The 16,126-nt window shown below is 43.7% G+C and overlaps 1 protein-coding gene and 1 long non-coding RNA gene across 2 annotated transcripts in view; one reads left to right on the top strand and one right to left on the bottom strand.

Moving 5' to 3' along the window:
• Window positions 1–503: 503 nt before the first annotated feature.
• LOC139827353 (uncharacterized) lies at window positions 504–4,104 on the bottom strand. The gene is made up of 3 exons (XR_011737876.1): window positions 3,847–4,104; window positions 2,286–2,356; window positions 504–758 (listed from the first exon to the last, which is right to left on the bottom strand). It is a non-coding gene; the product is annotated as an uncharacterized lncRNA (long non-coding RNA).
• A 1,537-nt stretch (window positions 4,105–5,641) lies between these two features.
• STMN2 (stathmin 2) overlaps window positions 5,642–16,126 on the top strand; it is a 38,797-nt gene continuing 28,312 nt past the window's right edge. Inside the window, exon 1 of the mRNA XM_065832328.2 lies at window positions 5,642–5,894. Coding sequence (XP_065688400.1) covers window positions 5,876–5,894 — 19 coding nt within the window. The 5' untranslated portion in view covers window positions 5,642–5,875. The remainder of the gene's footprint in view (window positions 5,895–16,126) is intronic.

Raw genomic sequence — 16,126 nt, 5'->3', positions numbered from 1 at the left:
TTCCTTTTTACTTTAAAGACTGAAGTTCGCTATGATTCCAGGACTGAAACCGTACTTTAGTATCCCACATCTAGATAAACATATAGGTCTTGGTAGGATACATGCTTCAAATGAACAAAAGAACATGCCTCTTTGTACAGCAATGAGCCAGTCTGTGGAAATTACTGCCATGGGACATTGTGGACATTGTAGAAGACAGAAAGATCCATCAAGAGTTACTGAGTAGGAAAAGTGTACCAGGCTCAGGTACCTTCTGAGAGCAGTTAGTGGTCCAGCAGTGGCCTACCCAGAGATGGGTCAGGATGAGAAAACCTGAACAGCCCCCCAGGCACTGGGATTCCCCTTCAAGTTTCCTCCCCTAAGAGCTGCCACTGACAGGTTCACCCAAGGCAAGAATGACACTGATAAGAAAATCCTGGTATCTGGTGGGGCCTTGGAAGAAGACAATGCACAATTTCCAGGCTACTGGATAGACAGCCCCTCTGTCTGATTCCATGCAACAGTTCTCGTGGTCTCATGATCATGCCATCCTCATTCAGAATCACACACCTGGTTTCCGTCTCAGTTTCTCCCATCTTCCTCCACAAGGCCTGTGGTGCTTTATGTATTGCAGCACAGGACAGAGTCTAGATGCAACCAAGTCACTTCCATCATGCAGCCTTGCACAGCTGTAGCTCTCATCTCACAGGCAACGGTGTTGAGGGAGATCTCATTATGTACAATCCTCATGTTAGCATTAAGCCATTGCTTACAGATTTCTAGGAAAAAAAAAAAAAATCCACAAATACCATAATACCACTATTCAGCTTCCCCACGGTGATCCTGAATGCTGCTGAAAGGAACACCCTGTGCAGCCATGCAAGTATAAAAGCCTGCAGGAAACCAGGCGAGCTCTAAATCTGCACTGTTCCAATGTGGATGTGGAATGAGCAGCAACTGAAATCACTAATGGTGACATTGTTTGCAGCTGCCTTATCAAGCCACTATCAAGCTTTAACAAGATGATTTTTAGATAGGCTATGCCCAGGAAAAAAAAAAAAAAGTGCAATTTCAGAAGCGGATAAATGCTAATAGAAACATAACAGCATGTTACCGCTTTGTAACCTGAGTGTTACTTGGGAAAATGAAAGGATAAGAAAAATACAATTCAAGAAGAAAATGGTGACCATGCTTCAGATATAAGACACAGTTATGCATATGTATCAGTGTTCTTTCTTTCTCCCTCGGCTTTCAGTACATAGCTAATCTTTTCATCTGCTTGGTATTATTTATAGCATTCTGCAGAAAATTTCAGAAGAAGTTGTAAAAAAGACAAAACATTACAAAATCACACATGCATGTTCATAGACTTCTATCCCTAAATTTCACATTAAAATGCACAGGTGTTAGCTGCTTACTGAAACATGAACTATGCTAACATGTTCTAATCTATACTTAGCCTGCTGTGAAGAATAAGTCTAGACAAAATATTTTTTTTTTTACCCATGTTAGGAAAATATTCTGGCAAACATTCCTGCAAGAAAATCTTTGCTGTATCCATACTTTCAAGGGCACAAAGGGCTGTGTCAAGGTTCTGTTTTATGAGAACTGAATGCAAATAAAATATCAAATAGTGCTTGACAAGGGAGTACCATCCATTTTGTTATGCATGTAGGAAGAATCTCTTGGAAAAAATAGCATATGAGTACATATTTTAAAAATGTATCATGATATATATGTATAAGATGGCTAATTAAAGTTGCACAGGCACAATTCTCTGACATTTGAGGACTTCATCATATAATCTGAATAATATCTTTTACCACAGGCTTTTTTGAAATAGGGATGAAAACACGTTAACCGTGAACAAATTACTAAGTAATTTTCTAAAATTGCATAGACACAAAGAGAAATTGTTCTTGAAAGTCTAAAGAAGAGTGACCAAAAGAAGGGGAAAAAAAAAAAAAAAAAAAAAAACACAAAATAAAACAAAAAAAAAAAAAAACCAACCAACCAGCCAAACAAACAAACAAACAAACAAAAAAAAACCACAAAAAAACAGCTGCTCTAAATAAGGTCCATTACATTTTCTAATTACAAAGGCTAAGTGTAAAAAAGTCACCCAAAAGACCAAAAGTCAATAAGAAAAGCTTAGTATCTTCAGTTATGTAAGAAAGCTAAACAAGTCTGCATAGTCTCCCAGCCTATGCAGCAAAGACACAAAGCATGGGCAAAGAGCAAGAGATTCATGATTTACTCCCATCCCTGCCATTTGTATTATTTCAGTGCCAATGTAGTTCATTTACCTAGCAACAACAGTCTGCAAAGTGCTGCATAAACGTTTATCTTTCCAGTATCACCTCCTCTTCCTCCTTGTCTGCAAGAGTAAGAAAAAAATATGATCCTTTCTAACAAATGGAGGAAAGAACAAATGTGAAAAAATAGAACAAAAGCTTTTCTATTATTTGGCCATGGCCACAGAGGAAGAGTCCAACAAAAATGCGATGAATGTTCCAGTTATATCCCACCACTGCTAAGGAGTGCTTTGCTCAGTAGCACATCCTTACAGCCTGTATATCCACAGACCTGGCAGCAGGCTGGGCTGCAAATGCATCTTGATGTCATTCAAGAGAAGGCCCAGCCATGAAAGAAAACGAGTCCTAGCCTTGCTAGGACATGTTGGAGCTTAATTCATGCTCCTCTAAAATTTATGTGAAACACAACATCGAAAGGTGGCAGTTGATCAGAAATGATATATGGAGTGTCTCATCTGCTCCCTTACGTGCCAAGGGTTTGACATGACAGGAACTGTCATGCGATTTCGTGCACTGCTCTCTCAACAACCAGAACCCCGGTATCCCCTTCCTGGGGGAGAGTCGAGCTGTCCCCCCGCCCCCAGCCTGACGACCCTTGGCCCCCTCGGAAGGGGCTGCGGAGGGTCCCGGCCTTGGCCTGAGGCAGCCGGGGAGCCGGGCGGAGGAGCCGCTTCCGCACCGCCGGCCAAGGGAGCAGGGCGGTGCCTCGGTCACCGTACGGGGCTGCAGGAAAGCCGAAAGTGAGCTCCCTGCTGCAGGGGCTGAGAGAAATCACCGCCGAGGGGAACCTGCCCGCTCCGTCTGCCGCCCTTTGCTGCTGATTAAGCTCGGAGGAGAGGAAAAACAGAATTAAATTAAAAAGACAGATGCCAGGGCGGGTTTGCTGCCTGTTGGGCGTGCCGGGTGCCGCGGCGGGGGATGGGGCGCCGAGCCGAGCCAAGATGCATTATGGCAGCGCAGCCCCGGTGTCTCCTCCGCCCCCGGGCAGCTGAGCCACGCAGAGCCAACCCGAACCCAGCCGCTTCCCCGGTGCCGCCCCGTGCCAGGAAGCAGCAGGGCAGTGGGTAGCGGCCGGGCCGGGCGGGGCCGGCACTGCGGCCCCTCACCCGCTCCGCGTTGCGGCTGCCGCGCTGGCGTGGGGCCGGCGGGAGGTAAAGGGGGGGAGGGCAGCCGCCCAAGCCTCGCCGGTCCTCGCCCGACCTGCCCCTCCCTGCTCTCCCCGCCTGTCTCCCTACGCTCCCTGCCTGTCTCCTGCCCGCAGTCCCTCTCCCCGCCTGCCCCCTCCTTGCCTATCCGTTCCCCCCATCAACCGCACTGGCCCGAACGCAGTGGGCGGGCGCTGCCCCGGAGAGCGCCGTCGCCTCCAGCACCACGGAGAGCGTCCGGCCGGGCCCGCACCAGCGCGGCGTCCGCCCGCCCGAGCCCCGCGCAGGGCCGCCCCGCCGGGGTACCGAGGCCGGGGGTTCTTTCTCTGTTACGGCGAGGCTCCCCAGCCCTGTGAGGCGTCCCTCTCCCTCCGCCCTTACATGCGCATCAGTCAGTCGTTTCTCACCGTTTTTCTTTCAGGAATAAGCTCCTCTCACTACAGGTGTCTCGGCACAATCACGCCTCAGACTCCTGCTCACCCTATCCGCGCCCCCCTCCCGCCTCGGCAGCCACGCAGCTGAAGGCCAGAACTGTGTCACCTCAAGAGACCACGGGGCTCCCGGGCTGTTTTCCTGGTCTCCGTGAGGGCAGGGCCTTCCAGGACGGCAGATCATTCCCTGCACCCCCCAAATCTGCCTCATCCCCCTGATGCTAGAGAGCCAAAGCTGCCGTAGCAGGGAGCCATAACAGCATCTGCCATGCTGCAGCTCACACGCTGGTGAATCACACACATCTCTCTGTGCATGCTGTACAGTTAGGGAATGTTTCCTTCTCCCAGCTCACTTTCTGACTCTACTGTTCTTGTTTAAAGAAAATTAAAAAAATCATTCCTGCAATTCAGAAATCATCAATAGGGACTCAAAAAAGAAAACTGCTCTCAGACTCACAGTCTGGGCCCTACTTTACTCAAAGATACTGTTTATGGACCTTGAAGAGGCTCTAAAAGTATAATCCTGCATTACCTGTTTTAGGGAAGCACACACAGAGGAATAGCATTGCAGTTAGTGCTGGCCCACCACGTGGAGTGCGCAGCTGCAAATGGCAGTGCTGAAGGAAGGAGAATGGTGCCAGTGCCCTGCCTGCTTTGGGAGAACACACTTCCACCCTGGAGACCTCTGCCTGCTCCCCTACTTTTCTCATCCACCCATACACACCATGAAAACAACTCCACGAGGGGTTTGGAGTGTCCTCCAAGCTCCAAGCTGAAAATTTGCCCTATGCCTGTCTGTCTGCAAGTAGTGTGGGAGGCTGTTATCACTGCAAGCTTATGACAATAAGGCACGTTTTCCCCTGGAAGAGGCAAATGAGCTCCAGTTGGACAGTGTGAGGATGAGGTGTCAGTGTAAGGATGGAGTGTCATCCTCTTTGTCCCACCATCTTGGATCCTTTCTCCTCTAGGCCAAAAACTGCTTCCAGCCCTAGGAGGTGTATGAAGAGATCCCAACACTGACGTGTTTCTATCAAGAATTTCAGACAACCACCTACATTTGTTCAGTGGCTGGCAGTCATGTCACTGGCTTTGCTCCTGCTGGGGATAGAGAATCCTTAAAATTAATGTAGGGAATCCTTAGAATGTGTCTGTCCCCTTTTATGAAATAATTATATCAGGTCTCACTCTGCACACTTTATCAAGTGAATCAAGCTCACAGCTTCCCAGTGTCTCTTGTTGCACATCAGGGAAGTGGTTATCGACAGTTCTTTTCACATATATCCTGGTTTTGGCTTTCCAGAGCCCTTTGAGAGGGTGAGCATGTCCAGTTGCCATTCCCCAAGTTTTAGAAGAGTTTTGGTTGTCCAGGGCTAGGTCTAGGAATTCTAAAATCAACAGTGAAATGCAGAAACATTCAGCATTAAACAATTGTCTGTGGAATCTGCATACGTTTGCAGGAAACAGCATACAGAGGTAAAAAAAAAAAAAAAAAATCAGATCAGCTGTTTTAATGAAATGGTTTAGAAAATCCCTTGCATTGGTCCCTTTTTTATCATATCTTTGGAATAAAATGTGAAAATGCATTTGTGCATGTTTTACAGGTAGCAACAGCAGAGACTTCAACACCAATAGGCTTTTTTCACACAAGACATAAAACATTTGACATGGAATGTACTATTAAAGCCAGATCGAGGGGGGGGAAGGCATTCAAGGACTGATTTCCATTTCAAACTCCATTCTGGCACTTTGTACTCCAGCACCATTGGTGGATCAATATTTAATGCCCAGAGATTCTGGCTCTGCAGGAGTCATGTCAGGGGACCTCTAGAGCCAATCTGCTTGGGTAGAGGAGTGATAATTATTCATGGGCTCCTGCCTCTTGCTCCTTCTCTTGCACAGCCCCACTCTGCTGACTCAGTGCCTTATTCAGTCTTCTCTCCCTCTCTCCACTGCTGTAGCTGGACCCCTTTGCCATCGCCGCCTCTGAGAACCTGCACATCCCACCATGGCTAAAACAGCAATGGGTAAGAAACTGCATCTCTTTTTCTTCAAACAGTACAACGGCTGCTATTTCCTAGGAGCACTATCTACACCGGGTGCTCTTCTCAGTGTCCCTAAAGTTTAGAAAAAATCAAGACACGCTAAACATATTTTTTAATTTCTTTGATCTGAAAAAAAGGGAGGGGGTGTGGGATCCCAGGGCTTTTTTAGCGTCCTAACCTGAGATCGGATTAAATATTTACTGATGGGTGAGGTCGACGCATGAGCACAGCCTGATTTTGAAACGACTTTCGTTATTTTAATGATGAATATATATATATTATGGCATTTAAAAAATAAATATATATATATATAAAAGGAACCGGAAAGTTATCCCGCTATAAATATGCCTCCCATCGCCCCCCGTAGCTCCCCTCTGCTTCTAAAACGAAACGCAAACCTCGTGGGAAGAGGCACAGCGGGAAGGCGGAGAGGCACCGCCGAGTGGAACCCAGCACCGCAGGGGCGGGGGGCTGCGGGCGGCGGCCCCGGGGGTCCGGGCCGGCGGCGGGGGGCGCGGGGGCCGTGGTGCCGGGGGGTGCAGCGGGGCGGGAACCTGCGGCGAGCGCACTGCGGGCCGGCCGCGCCCAGCCCGGCGCAAGGGGCTGCGGGGGGGCGAGGAGAAGGAGCCGTCGCTCGCCTGCTGCCCCGGCGCTGCCGCACCTGCAGTCTGCCGGGGGGGGCCGAAGGTGGGGGGGGTATGCCTGAAGTAGGTCACTGCATCATGGATAGCTGGCATTTTCTAGCAGTTCCCACCCTGGTTTTCTCTCCCAGGGGGGCAGCTTCCAGGGCTGTTGTTATCTTGCGTTTTTCAGCTGCAAGCAAAGAATCCTCCCACACGCCCCCCCCCACTATCCCCCCTCCTCCTCGGCCAGGAGCCGCACCCTGCGCCCTGCCGCCGCGGTGCGCCGCCCCCCCCAGCCCCCCGGCCCCTCCCCGCCGCCCCCCGCTCGGGCTCGGGGAGCGGCCGGGCGGGGCGGGGCGCGGCTGCGGGAGTTGTGCGGTCTCCCCGCCGCAGCCCCGGCCTCGGGGAGCCTTCAGGTCTCGGGGAGCCCTTTGCCCTCGGGTCCCTTCTGGCCCTGGAGCGCCTGTCCTGGCCCCAGCGGGGGGAGAGAGAGGCAGGAGCCCGGCTCCGGCCCCTTTGTTCGAGTGAGGCTGCTGGAGAGGGTGGGGGAGTGGAAGGTCGCAGTGGAGGGTGTGGGAGCGAGAGAAGGAGAACAACCGTGGGGCCAGACTGCTGAAAGCATCCAGACTCTGTTATTCTTTGATTTTTCTTTTTTCCTTTTTTTTCTCTTTTGGGGGGGGGGGGCGGGAGGCGGGGGGAAATGAGAAGGGACCTATGTCTGATGCATTTAGCTTCAAGTTTTCGGAGTCATTCACCGTTGAAGTCATGCACACACAAATGCCGCAAAATAAGGTTGGAGAGCTCCAAGACAATTGTTTTCCTTCCCCAAAAAGCAAATCCCATTCAAATTCCCATTCTGTGCAGACTCTGTTATCGTTCTTAATCATGTTGCACAAAGTTATACCAAATCCTCCTGGCATTGGCAGTAACTGATGCATTATACATATATTTATTTGAATGCTGATGTTCCACTCCCGAGGAATAATCGGTTGTGGATTGGAAGCATTTTAACCTGGCTGTGACACCCCTGGGAAGAAGACATGAGACCACTGGAGATGCAAATAGAGGAGGGAGACAAGGGCTGTGGGAGTCTGGCCAGCCCTGCAGTGCCGAGCACGCCATCCCCTCCCCACTGCAGCAATCTGGTAATCAGTATTGATAATTTGTAGTCAGTTGGAGACTTATCGCTGCAGAAGGCCCTGTTAGGAATTCTGTCACTAGGGAAGAAAAGCCTCTTCAGCCTTTGATTAATGATCTCACAGCACACAAATATAAAGGTTTCTGCAGCAAAAGAGATGTCTGGAATCATTAGATCTGCCCAGAGACAGATTGACTGTGCCACGCCAGTTTCCTTATTAATACCTGCTTAACAAGCGACATAAGCAATGAAAAGCAATGCAACTACCTAGGTTTCTGTAAATGCTAATTACAACAGCATTCAATTAATTAATGAAAGAAATATTATTAAAAGCATCTTTTCTCTTTAAACTCATAAAGGTTAAAGATTCTCTTCAGCATTTCTTTGAACCTTATTCTTCCTTGCTGTAGTTATTTGTAGAGAAAATTTGCATCTAGACAGAATATTAGCATATGCCACTTTATTTCATGAGTTTCTTCAAGACAATAAATTTTATTTTCCTGTGGAAAAATAGATGCATTCTCAGTCATAAGTGCTTCCAGTTAGTACCAAATAAGCTACATTTGTTTTGTACTTCAGCTTTACAGAATAGACCACCGAGAGAACTACAGAGTGCCTGATTTTTTCCCCCTGTTGAACACTGTGTTTTGCAAAGTGACAATAAAGGTTAGATCTGACTGCCACTGGAGCCAACAGCACATTTCTAATCAGCTTAAGCTGGCCCACTATTATGTTTCTGGCCCTCATCCAGCAAGGCACTTAAGCAGGTGTCTGAGTTTGAGCATGTGAATAGTCCTACTGGCTTTGGACAGAACTCTTCACATAACTCAGGTTAGGCAGATGCTAAATAACCTTGATAAACCTGTGTTTATAGTCTTACATACAAAGCAAAATGAAGCCTCATTTTCTTAGACTCTGTTAAATAAAAGGTTTCAAGGAAAGCTCCTTTGATTTACATAGGAATTTCATCAGCTGCAATAATTTCTGCGGCTCAGAATGCCTGAATGCCCATGAAGTTCTTCTTTCTGTTCAGTTTACATAGTGTATGAATGATGCACACCAGGCACACACATGCACATCATCTATTTATCTATGTATGTAACTTATTTTAAAATTTCATATAGCGTGACTGTATAGAAATTCTGGGGACTTCTAAATTACATCCTCCCCTTGACACCATCTTCTAAATGAAATCAGGATTACATGGATAGAATCCTTCATACATTATGCTTCCTACCATACGGAATGTGTGTTATATCAAAAAGCTGCTTTTACAGGTGGGGTCACTGCAGACCTGATGGGCCATGTGCCTGGCTTTCTTAGGGTATGTACATGGCAGCATGAGGGTGAAGCAGCCAGTGATGCCACTGGAACTAAGAAAAGTGTCTGAAACTATTATGCCATTTTTTTTCCTTGTGGTGTTTAATTTAAAGAATATTTATTATGAAAAATATTCAGACAGTTATCATACAGGAAGTCTAAATTATGGTTCTTGTGTATTTTATGGGAAGTTGTTTAACAGAAATACATGGGATATATGTGAATAACGTGTTAAAGAAGTGTTTTAATTCAGACTCCTTTTGAGATAGTCAGGAACTCTGTGAGGTGATAAATGGGTGGGATTGTGAGGATATGGGAATTCAGGCAGCCCCACACTGCCTCCTTTGCATATCTCAGTGAGACTGATTAAACTGTTGTAAAAGTGTTTCAGAGTTGTTCTTCTACTTGGTCATTTACATTTTAGTTACAAGCTCAGACCTGGATACTTAGCTTGATGGACGCAGTGTCACTGCTAAGTTTGTCTGTTAATGGAGTACTACATTATTGTTTTATCTGGCATGTAAACATACATATGAAGTCATAAATAAGTGCATGGTTGTTGAGTTTAACTGGTGCAATTATTTTAATAACTAGGCTTTTTACTACAAAGGGGTAAGCGTTCTGCCTCTGATCTGCCAGTGCACTTAAACAATTGCTCAATCTTCAACAAACGCACATGAGTAATCATCTGGACAGCAATGGCAGTGACAAGCTTCAAGTTCAACATTATATAGCTAAGCATCAGGCTGAATTTGGACTAACAATGCTCCTTTCTGTACTATGAAGTTTTTAGCAGAAGGTTTTAACCTTTCCCTTTTTTAAATAAATAAAGGTCTTGCCATTTTATAAATAAATTAACACAAGTCAGCACTGAATTATTTTAAACTGTCAGAAAATTACATCTCTGAATAGACAAATAGGAAATTACTTTGAGAATGAATGTAGACAAGATTCAAAAAATAGTTTATTGTCACATAATGTTAGAAGAAATGTGATTTGGCTGAGACACCATTTTTCCAAATTTTGTCAAGATCTAGAAGAAACACTTTAATTAGTTTATTTTTCAGACTTTTGAGAATTTTGGTCGCTAAGCTAATATAAAGTTGCTGGCAAGTACGGTTCACTAGAGAAATGAAGGTTAACACCTATTCACATTCATTTCCTGGTTTTAAAAAGTAGATTACTCTTTCTGCAATGTAGAACTCGGGCAGTAATAATTTTAAAAACAGTCCATATGGCTGAGAATATATATTGCCTCATAACAGTTCTTTACTGACCCTGTGAGTATATATGCAGGAGAATGGAGCATCATCTGTTCCATCATCTTATGGAAGAGGTCCCGTATCATGTTGAGGAAATAAAAATAAAATCCAGCAGCTTGAACACTTCCAAAATGTTCTCTCACCTCCACGTCCATCACCTCTTTTTCCCAATATAAGCTCTGTTTAGACTAAAGGCTCCCCTGATTAATAATGTATCCCGTAATTCATTCACATCGATTTTGTCAGTTTTAATTTCCTTTAATTAATTAAGCCTGATTTAAAAAAAAAAAAATTAATTTATATTTGTCCTGCAGTAGTGAATTTCTCTAAATCACATTTTGCACACCTATTTTTTACTATAAATATATGTATAGCCTAACCTCATGGTTAGATTTTTCTCAGGTGACATTTATACTAATTTCTTTAGAAAATAAATCTCCATTTTCAAGGTAATAGCATGAATTAAAAAACTCATTACAGAAGAGAGATGGGACACTCATATCCAGCAATATATTTTGATAGCATTTTAGCCTTCAAAGGCTGAACAAAATTAACTAATTAATTCTCCTAAGAGCCTTCTGTGAGAAATAGAAACTATTATGCAGTTTGAAACACAAAAAACAGAAGATTCCCACAACAAGTGGGTCCAGGCAATACTTGAATAGTGCAGCATTTTCACATAGGTCTAATTTGACTACCTTAGTAGTTGATAGTTCAAAGGAATATGAGATCATCAGCACTCCTGTAAAACATCAAGCCCTAGGTGTCTTAAAGTAGCCATCTTAAAATGGTGTCACTCCAAATAACTGATCTAGCAGGAAAATCAACTCACTAAAAGCTTTGCCAAAGATTATACAGCAAGAAAGCCACCACTTCAATATAAGAGACTGAGGGTGGCTCCTAGCCCAGTGACCAGTGGGCAACAACACAGCTGGAAGTGAAGTCCTCCAGCAAATCTTCTTGCAGAGTATGCTACCCCCAGGCTGTACATATATTGAGTACATTTGCCTTTCAACTTTTGTCTCCAGGCTTCAAAGACCTTTGTCCTGACATGCTCGATAGTTCTGCCTGAGGCTTTAAGGGCAAGCAAATGTCGCATCAGGAACCAGCAGTGCATGCTTACTTCTGCAATAACTACCTTCAAAAACCCAATGTTAATTCTCCATACAAGTCACCTTTATAAAACAAAAACCATTACTATCATCAGGTGGCTTGTAGAGAACATGTGTTCTTCAGCAGTATCCATAAAACAGATGATAGATCGTAGAATCACAGAATAATTTTGGTTGGAAGAGACCCTCAAGATCGTAAAGTCCAACGATAACCTAAGTCTGGTACTAGACTGTGTGCCTAAGAACCTCATCTACAGGTCTTCTAAACATCTCCAGGGATGCTGACTCAACCACTTCCCGGGCAGCCAGTGCTTGACAACCCTTTCCATGATGAAATTTTTCCTAATATCCAATCTGAACCTTCCCTGATGCAATTTTGCAAATGAGTCTTGCCTCACTGGAGTCAATGGAGTTCAGCCACTGGCCTCAGCTCAATCAGCTGATCTGTAGCCCATAGGGACGCTGAAATCGGTAGATGATTTGGAGGAATGGCTGCTATTCACAATTCTTTTTAGGCTACACACAGTTCTGATGCTGTGAACTCTGCAGATACAATCTGAAGTGGTGTTGGTTTTCATTCTGTTTAAAAATACTGTTGATCCCGTTCGGAAGCTTGAGTCCCCCTGTGAACATCAACCAGCTATTCTACCTGGGACACATACCTCAACCCTGCAAGGTGTTGGGCACCCATGACTACCATGCAGGCAATACCTACTGCTCTAGTTGCTCAGCACTTTTCAAAATCAGAAAAAATTGCTTTGGAGACCCCAGTCTGCGCAGACCTGCATCCTCAGTCAGAAAAGAGGCTTAATGCAGAAATGCTGGCCCCTGGGAACAAAATACCCAAGACATCATCTCACTGAGCAATACCAGCATCTGAAGCTGCTCTGTAATTATTTAATTTTCTCTTCCACTTATTATGTTTTTCTTTTTCCTGTCTGCTAATACATAATTTAACAAACGAACTGAATTTAAGTTCTTTCTGACAGGATGTGCCATTAAACTGATGCACAGCATCTACACAAAACATTAGGCTTTGCTGAATACACTTAGAAATGTTATTTTTTTGAAAGTATAGCTGTCTAATCCAAGAAGTTCATAAATAAATTATAATTATGCGCTCATTCTAATACACAAACCCATTGTAGCAGTTGTTGCATGGAGAAATTGTGATCCTTCACACATGCAATCACAAAACAGGATTGTTGGGGTTTGACGGGGTTTTTCTCACCAGTTTTGCCCCAGGCGGGTGGTTTAGTTTAAGGAAGTGACTGTGAGCACTTCACCCACAGCCACAGAGAAGCCCTGATTTGGTTTCCTCCATCATGGTAGGAGGAAAAAGAGGTGGCAATGGATGCACTCCTCTCCCTCGGCCAAACAATGACCCTTGTCCCTGCATGCCCTCCTTCTCCAGAGGATGCCAGAGACACCAGACTGTGGTCCCTTTCCACTCTCTGGTGGGAAGAACATCATGCTGGAGAGAGGACAAGAGAGCACACAGGAGGGAAGATGACCTCCACCTAGCAACTGACTGGGAAGCTCTGATTTATAGCACCATTGCTGGGTTTTTCATGATACAGCCACAGCGTATAAAACAGAAACAGTTGTGGGAGCAAAAAATAAACCTCAAGTTTCTTTGAGTGGCAATTAAGTTCCTTCAGCTTGAATCCCCTCATTTCTGAAAGGGATTGAATGCAATTGTGGCATTTCCCAGCCCAAGGTGCCCACTGTAGACAGTTGTACCAATGGGCAGCAGTAAGACAACTGGGAATGTCTCTCCTCAGCTGCGTTTTAAAACAAAGCAGTGGCTGCCCCTGCATTTATGAAGAACCCTGTCCTATCTATGTGTGCCACATACTATCAGGAAATAGGCTACACAGATTTCTGCAGAGGATGAGGACTGTCTTGGAAGAACACCCGGTTCCTCATGTTAGGGGATTAAACGTTTCAAGTCTGAGGCAGTCTTGCTTGAACAAAAAAGTAGCACCCCACAATGCACCACCGATTTGAAGAGCACAAATTGTGGTATTTATGGATTTTCATGACCTCTGCAGCTATGCAGGAATTTGCAGAATCTACATTTTGGATTTAGAAGCCTGAATTTTCCTTACATATCATTTTAGGCACCTAGCTTGTTAATTTGATTTGTCACTTGATCATTTTATGACCTGACTTTCTCTTCATTAAGATGAGGATAATCTTATTATATATACCTACCTCAGAGCTGGGATGTGAAGTTATGTTCCATACTGCATAGAAATGTGTAACCGTGCTCTATGTTACAAAAGTTGCAAAAATCCACACTGATCAGATTAGGAAACAGAACAAACGACCTTCTAATGCTGTATTTGCATTCTGTGCTATTCAGATACTTATAATCCTTAAGGAATTTCTAAGGTAAAGAAAAAAAATTATATGTGTAATTTGTACTATTGACTGGTGTAGAAGTCTGCAAATGGAGAATTTACCTTAAGCTAAGGTATGCTTTACCTAAACCTAGCTAAGGTACTTTTCAATGTTTAAGGTTTTTACATTTAAATATATTCGGTAATTACTAAGTGACTACGTAGCTATAACTTCCAATCTTGATACTGTTATTGATCCGTTTTTAAGCTGTTGAAAACACAAATTGTCCTTTTGGCCTACAAGTTCAAATTACATCTTCTGGTTTCCACTAGAATAGCTCCTGGTGAGACTTCATTGGCAGGGATCCCTGAAATGTCTAATGTTGTTATGATTATTATTTTTTCCATTTAAAAAGACTGGTCAAAGACGCACAATTTTTTTTTTACCTACGCTTACATAGAAAAGTGTAGGAAAAAAAAAAATTACTAGTATTTTTGTACTGCAAACCCTCCAGTTACCTGAATGGAGCTGTAAGAAATATTTGCATTCTCCTAGGAAATCTTTTAAATTAAAATGAATGCATGAATCAAGCTGTGTAGTTTCTCAGAGACACTTTTTTGGAGGTGAAATTCACTTCTGTAACCCATTTTATTATCCTTTACTAAATATCACATTTAACTATTTTGATGTATTTGTTTCTTACATCACTCCTGTGAAAAGAAAGAGGAACTGATGTCATTCAGCAATCATGTTTATAGCCACTTGATTATACAGTCTTTGTCTCCAGGTACCAGCATTTATTCAATTTGTTATGTAGATGTAATACAAAAGTCTGTTTCTAAGCTAATACATTTTTATGTGTTTTGATATTTTTTGATGCTGTCAAGACTGCAGTCAGGGAGCTTTCAATATTATATGTTGTAGATAGGAAAGAAGCCCATACTCATAGTGGTTTGAAAACTGAAATGTTTAATATTCGTCAACAAAACACTTGTTCTCAAGGCAAATAGCTTCTTGCTGGGAAAATGATGTTCCACCTCTAAACATCATTATTTTCCAAGTAAAATATCAGTAAAGACTTCTTAATAAAAGTAATAGTAAGATATTTGTTTTTATCTGCATTGAGGATTCAAGTTACTTCCTTGATGCATTCACATTTTTTGTAGTGAAACATTAAGAAGGGAAATATCAGACTTAGAGAATCATATTGCATTAGATTAACTGTGTAAAGAATTCCTCCTTCTAGTGATGGGAGGCCTGAAAAACAAAATTAAATATGATAGAGGTACTTTTAAGTGCTCTGCAAAACTGCAATTATCAGTTTGCCTAGCTTGCCAGCGCTATTCTAGAGATCTCAGCTCTGCTGACATCCTCATCTCTTCTGCATGAAAAACGTGAACAGGACTGCAAACAGTAAAAAATTGCAATAATAATCCGGGCAGAAAATTTGAGGCATTTAGAGAAGCAAACAGGAGTAATCTACAATACTATAATACAAAGGTTACACAATTACATTTAGTACATTTCTATGAAGTTATAGAGGTATAATTTCCTAGATTAAAACTAAAATTAAGAAAAGGTATCCTGGAAGCAGAATATTATATCAGATGGACCTGAACTGCTACTCTAATATTTGTGTAGTCTTTTAGTGTCATTTACATATTAGAGGAAAGTCTGAGCTAGCAGTTAGGAAGATTTCTGTTTTGGATTACTCTGAACTTTCTTGTGAACAATGTGGCATCCTATGCAGTTTCCCATCTGCTCCATCCCCGCCACCTGCTCATGTCCTGTCCAAATCCATTTCCTTGCTACCCTTTCCCTCATTTTATTAACCCAGCCTCATTATCTGATCAGTCATAGAGTCACCCCTACTCTTGGTCCAGTTTCAATCGTCCCATCCCCTGACTGACTTTTTCATGTTCGGTTTGTTTTGTTTTGTTTTTAAATTCATCTGCTCTTGGCAATTTCTTCCCCCAGGCAGATTCATCTCTTGTGCCTTCACGCAGCCCATTCCTTCTGATAATCCTCCACACTTCTGCAGGGCCAGAAGGGGAGTAATTAAGATCATAGGATATTTGTTTCCTCTTCTTTTTCCAGTTTGCAGCACTCCTCTGGTTCACAGTGACCAAGAGGAGCAGTGCTTGAAGCAGCACTCTCAGCCCGTGTGAAACCAGTCATGTCCAGCGCAAAATGTCTTCAGAGAAATTGGCTGTAAAGCTTGGACGTGTCTCTCCCAGCCACAGTTGAAGCCTGCAATCAGATATTTCAGTGACTTATTCCATGGGTAGACCTGGGCAGATTTTTTAAATGAGGAATGGTTTCTGGCACAAAGTGCTAGAGCCTTTCAAACAAGCACATTAGGCACTTGTTTAGTTTACCACATGCTAGCTATGTATTTTTCCCTAGTCATCTT

Source organism: Patagioenas fasciata, chromosome 2 (assembly GCF_037038585.1).
Source record: "Patagioenas fasciata isolate bPatFas1 chromosome 2, bPatFas1.hap1, whole genome shotgun sequence".
Taxonomy (NCBI): Eukaryota; Metazoa; Chordata; class Aves; order Columbiformes; family Columbidae; genus Patagioenas; species Patagioenas fasciata.
The sequence above is the reverse complement of the archived record's forward strand: the minus strand, read 5'-3'. Positions and strand labels throughout refer to the sequence as shown.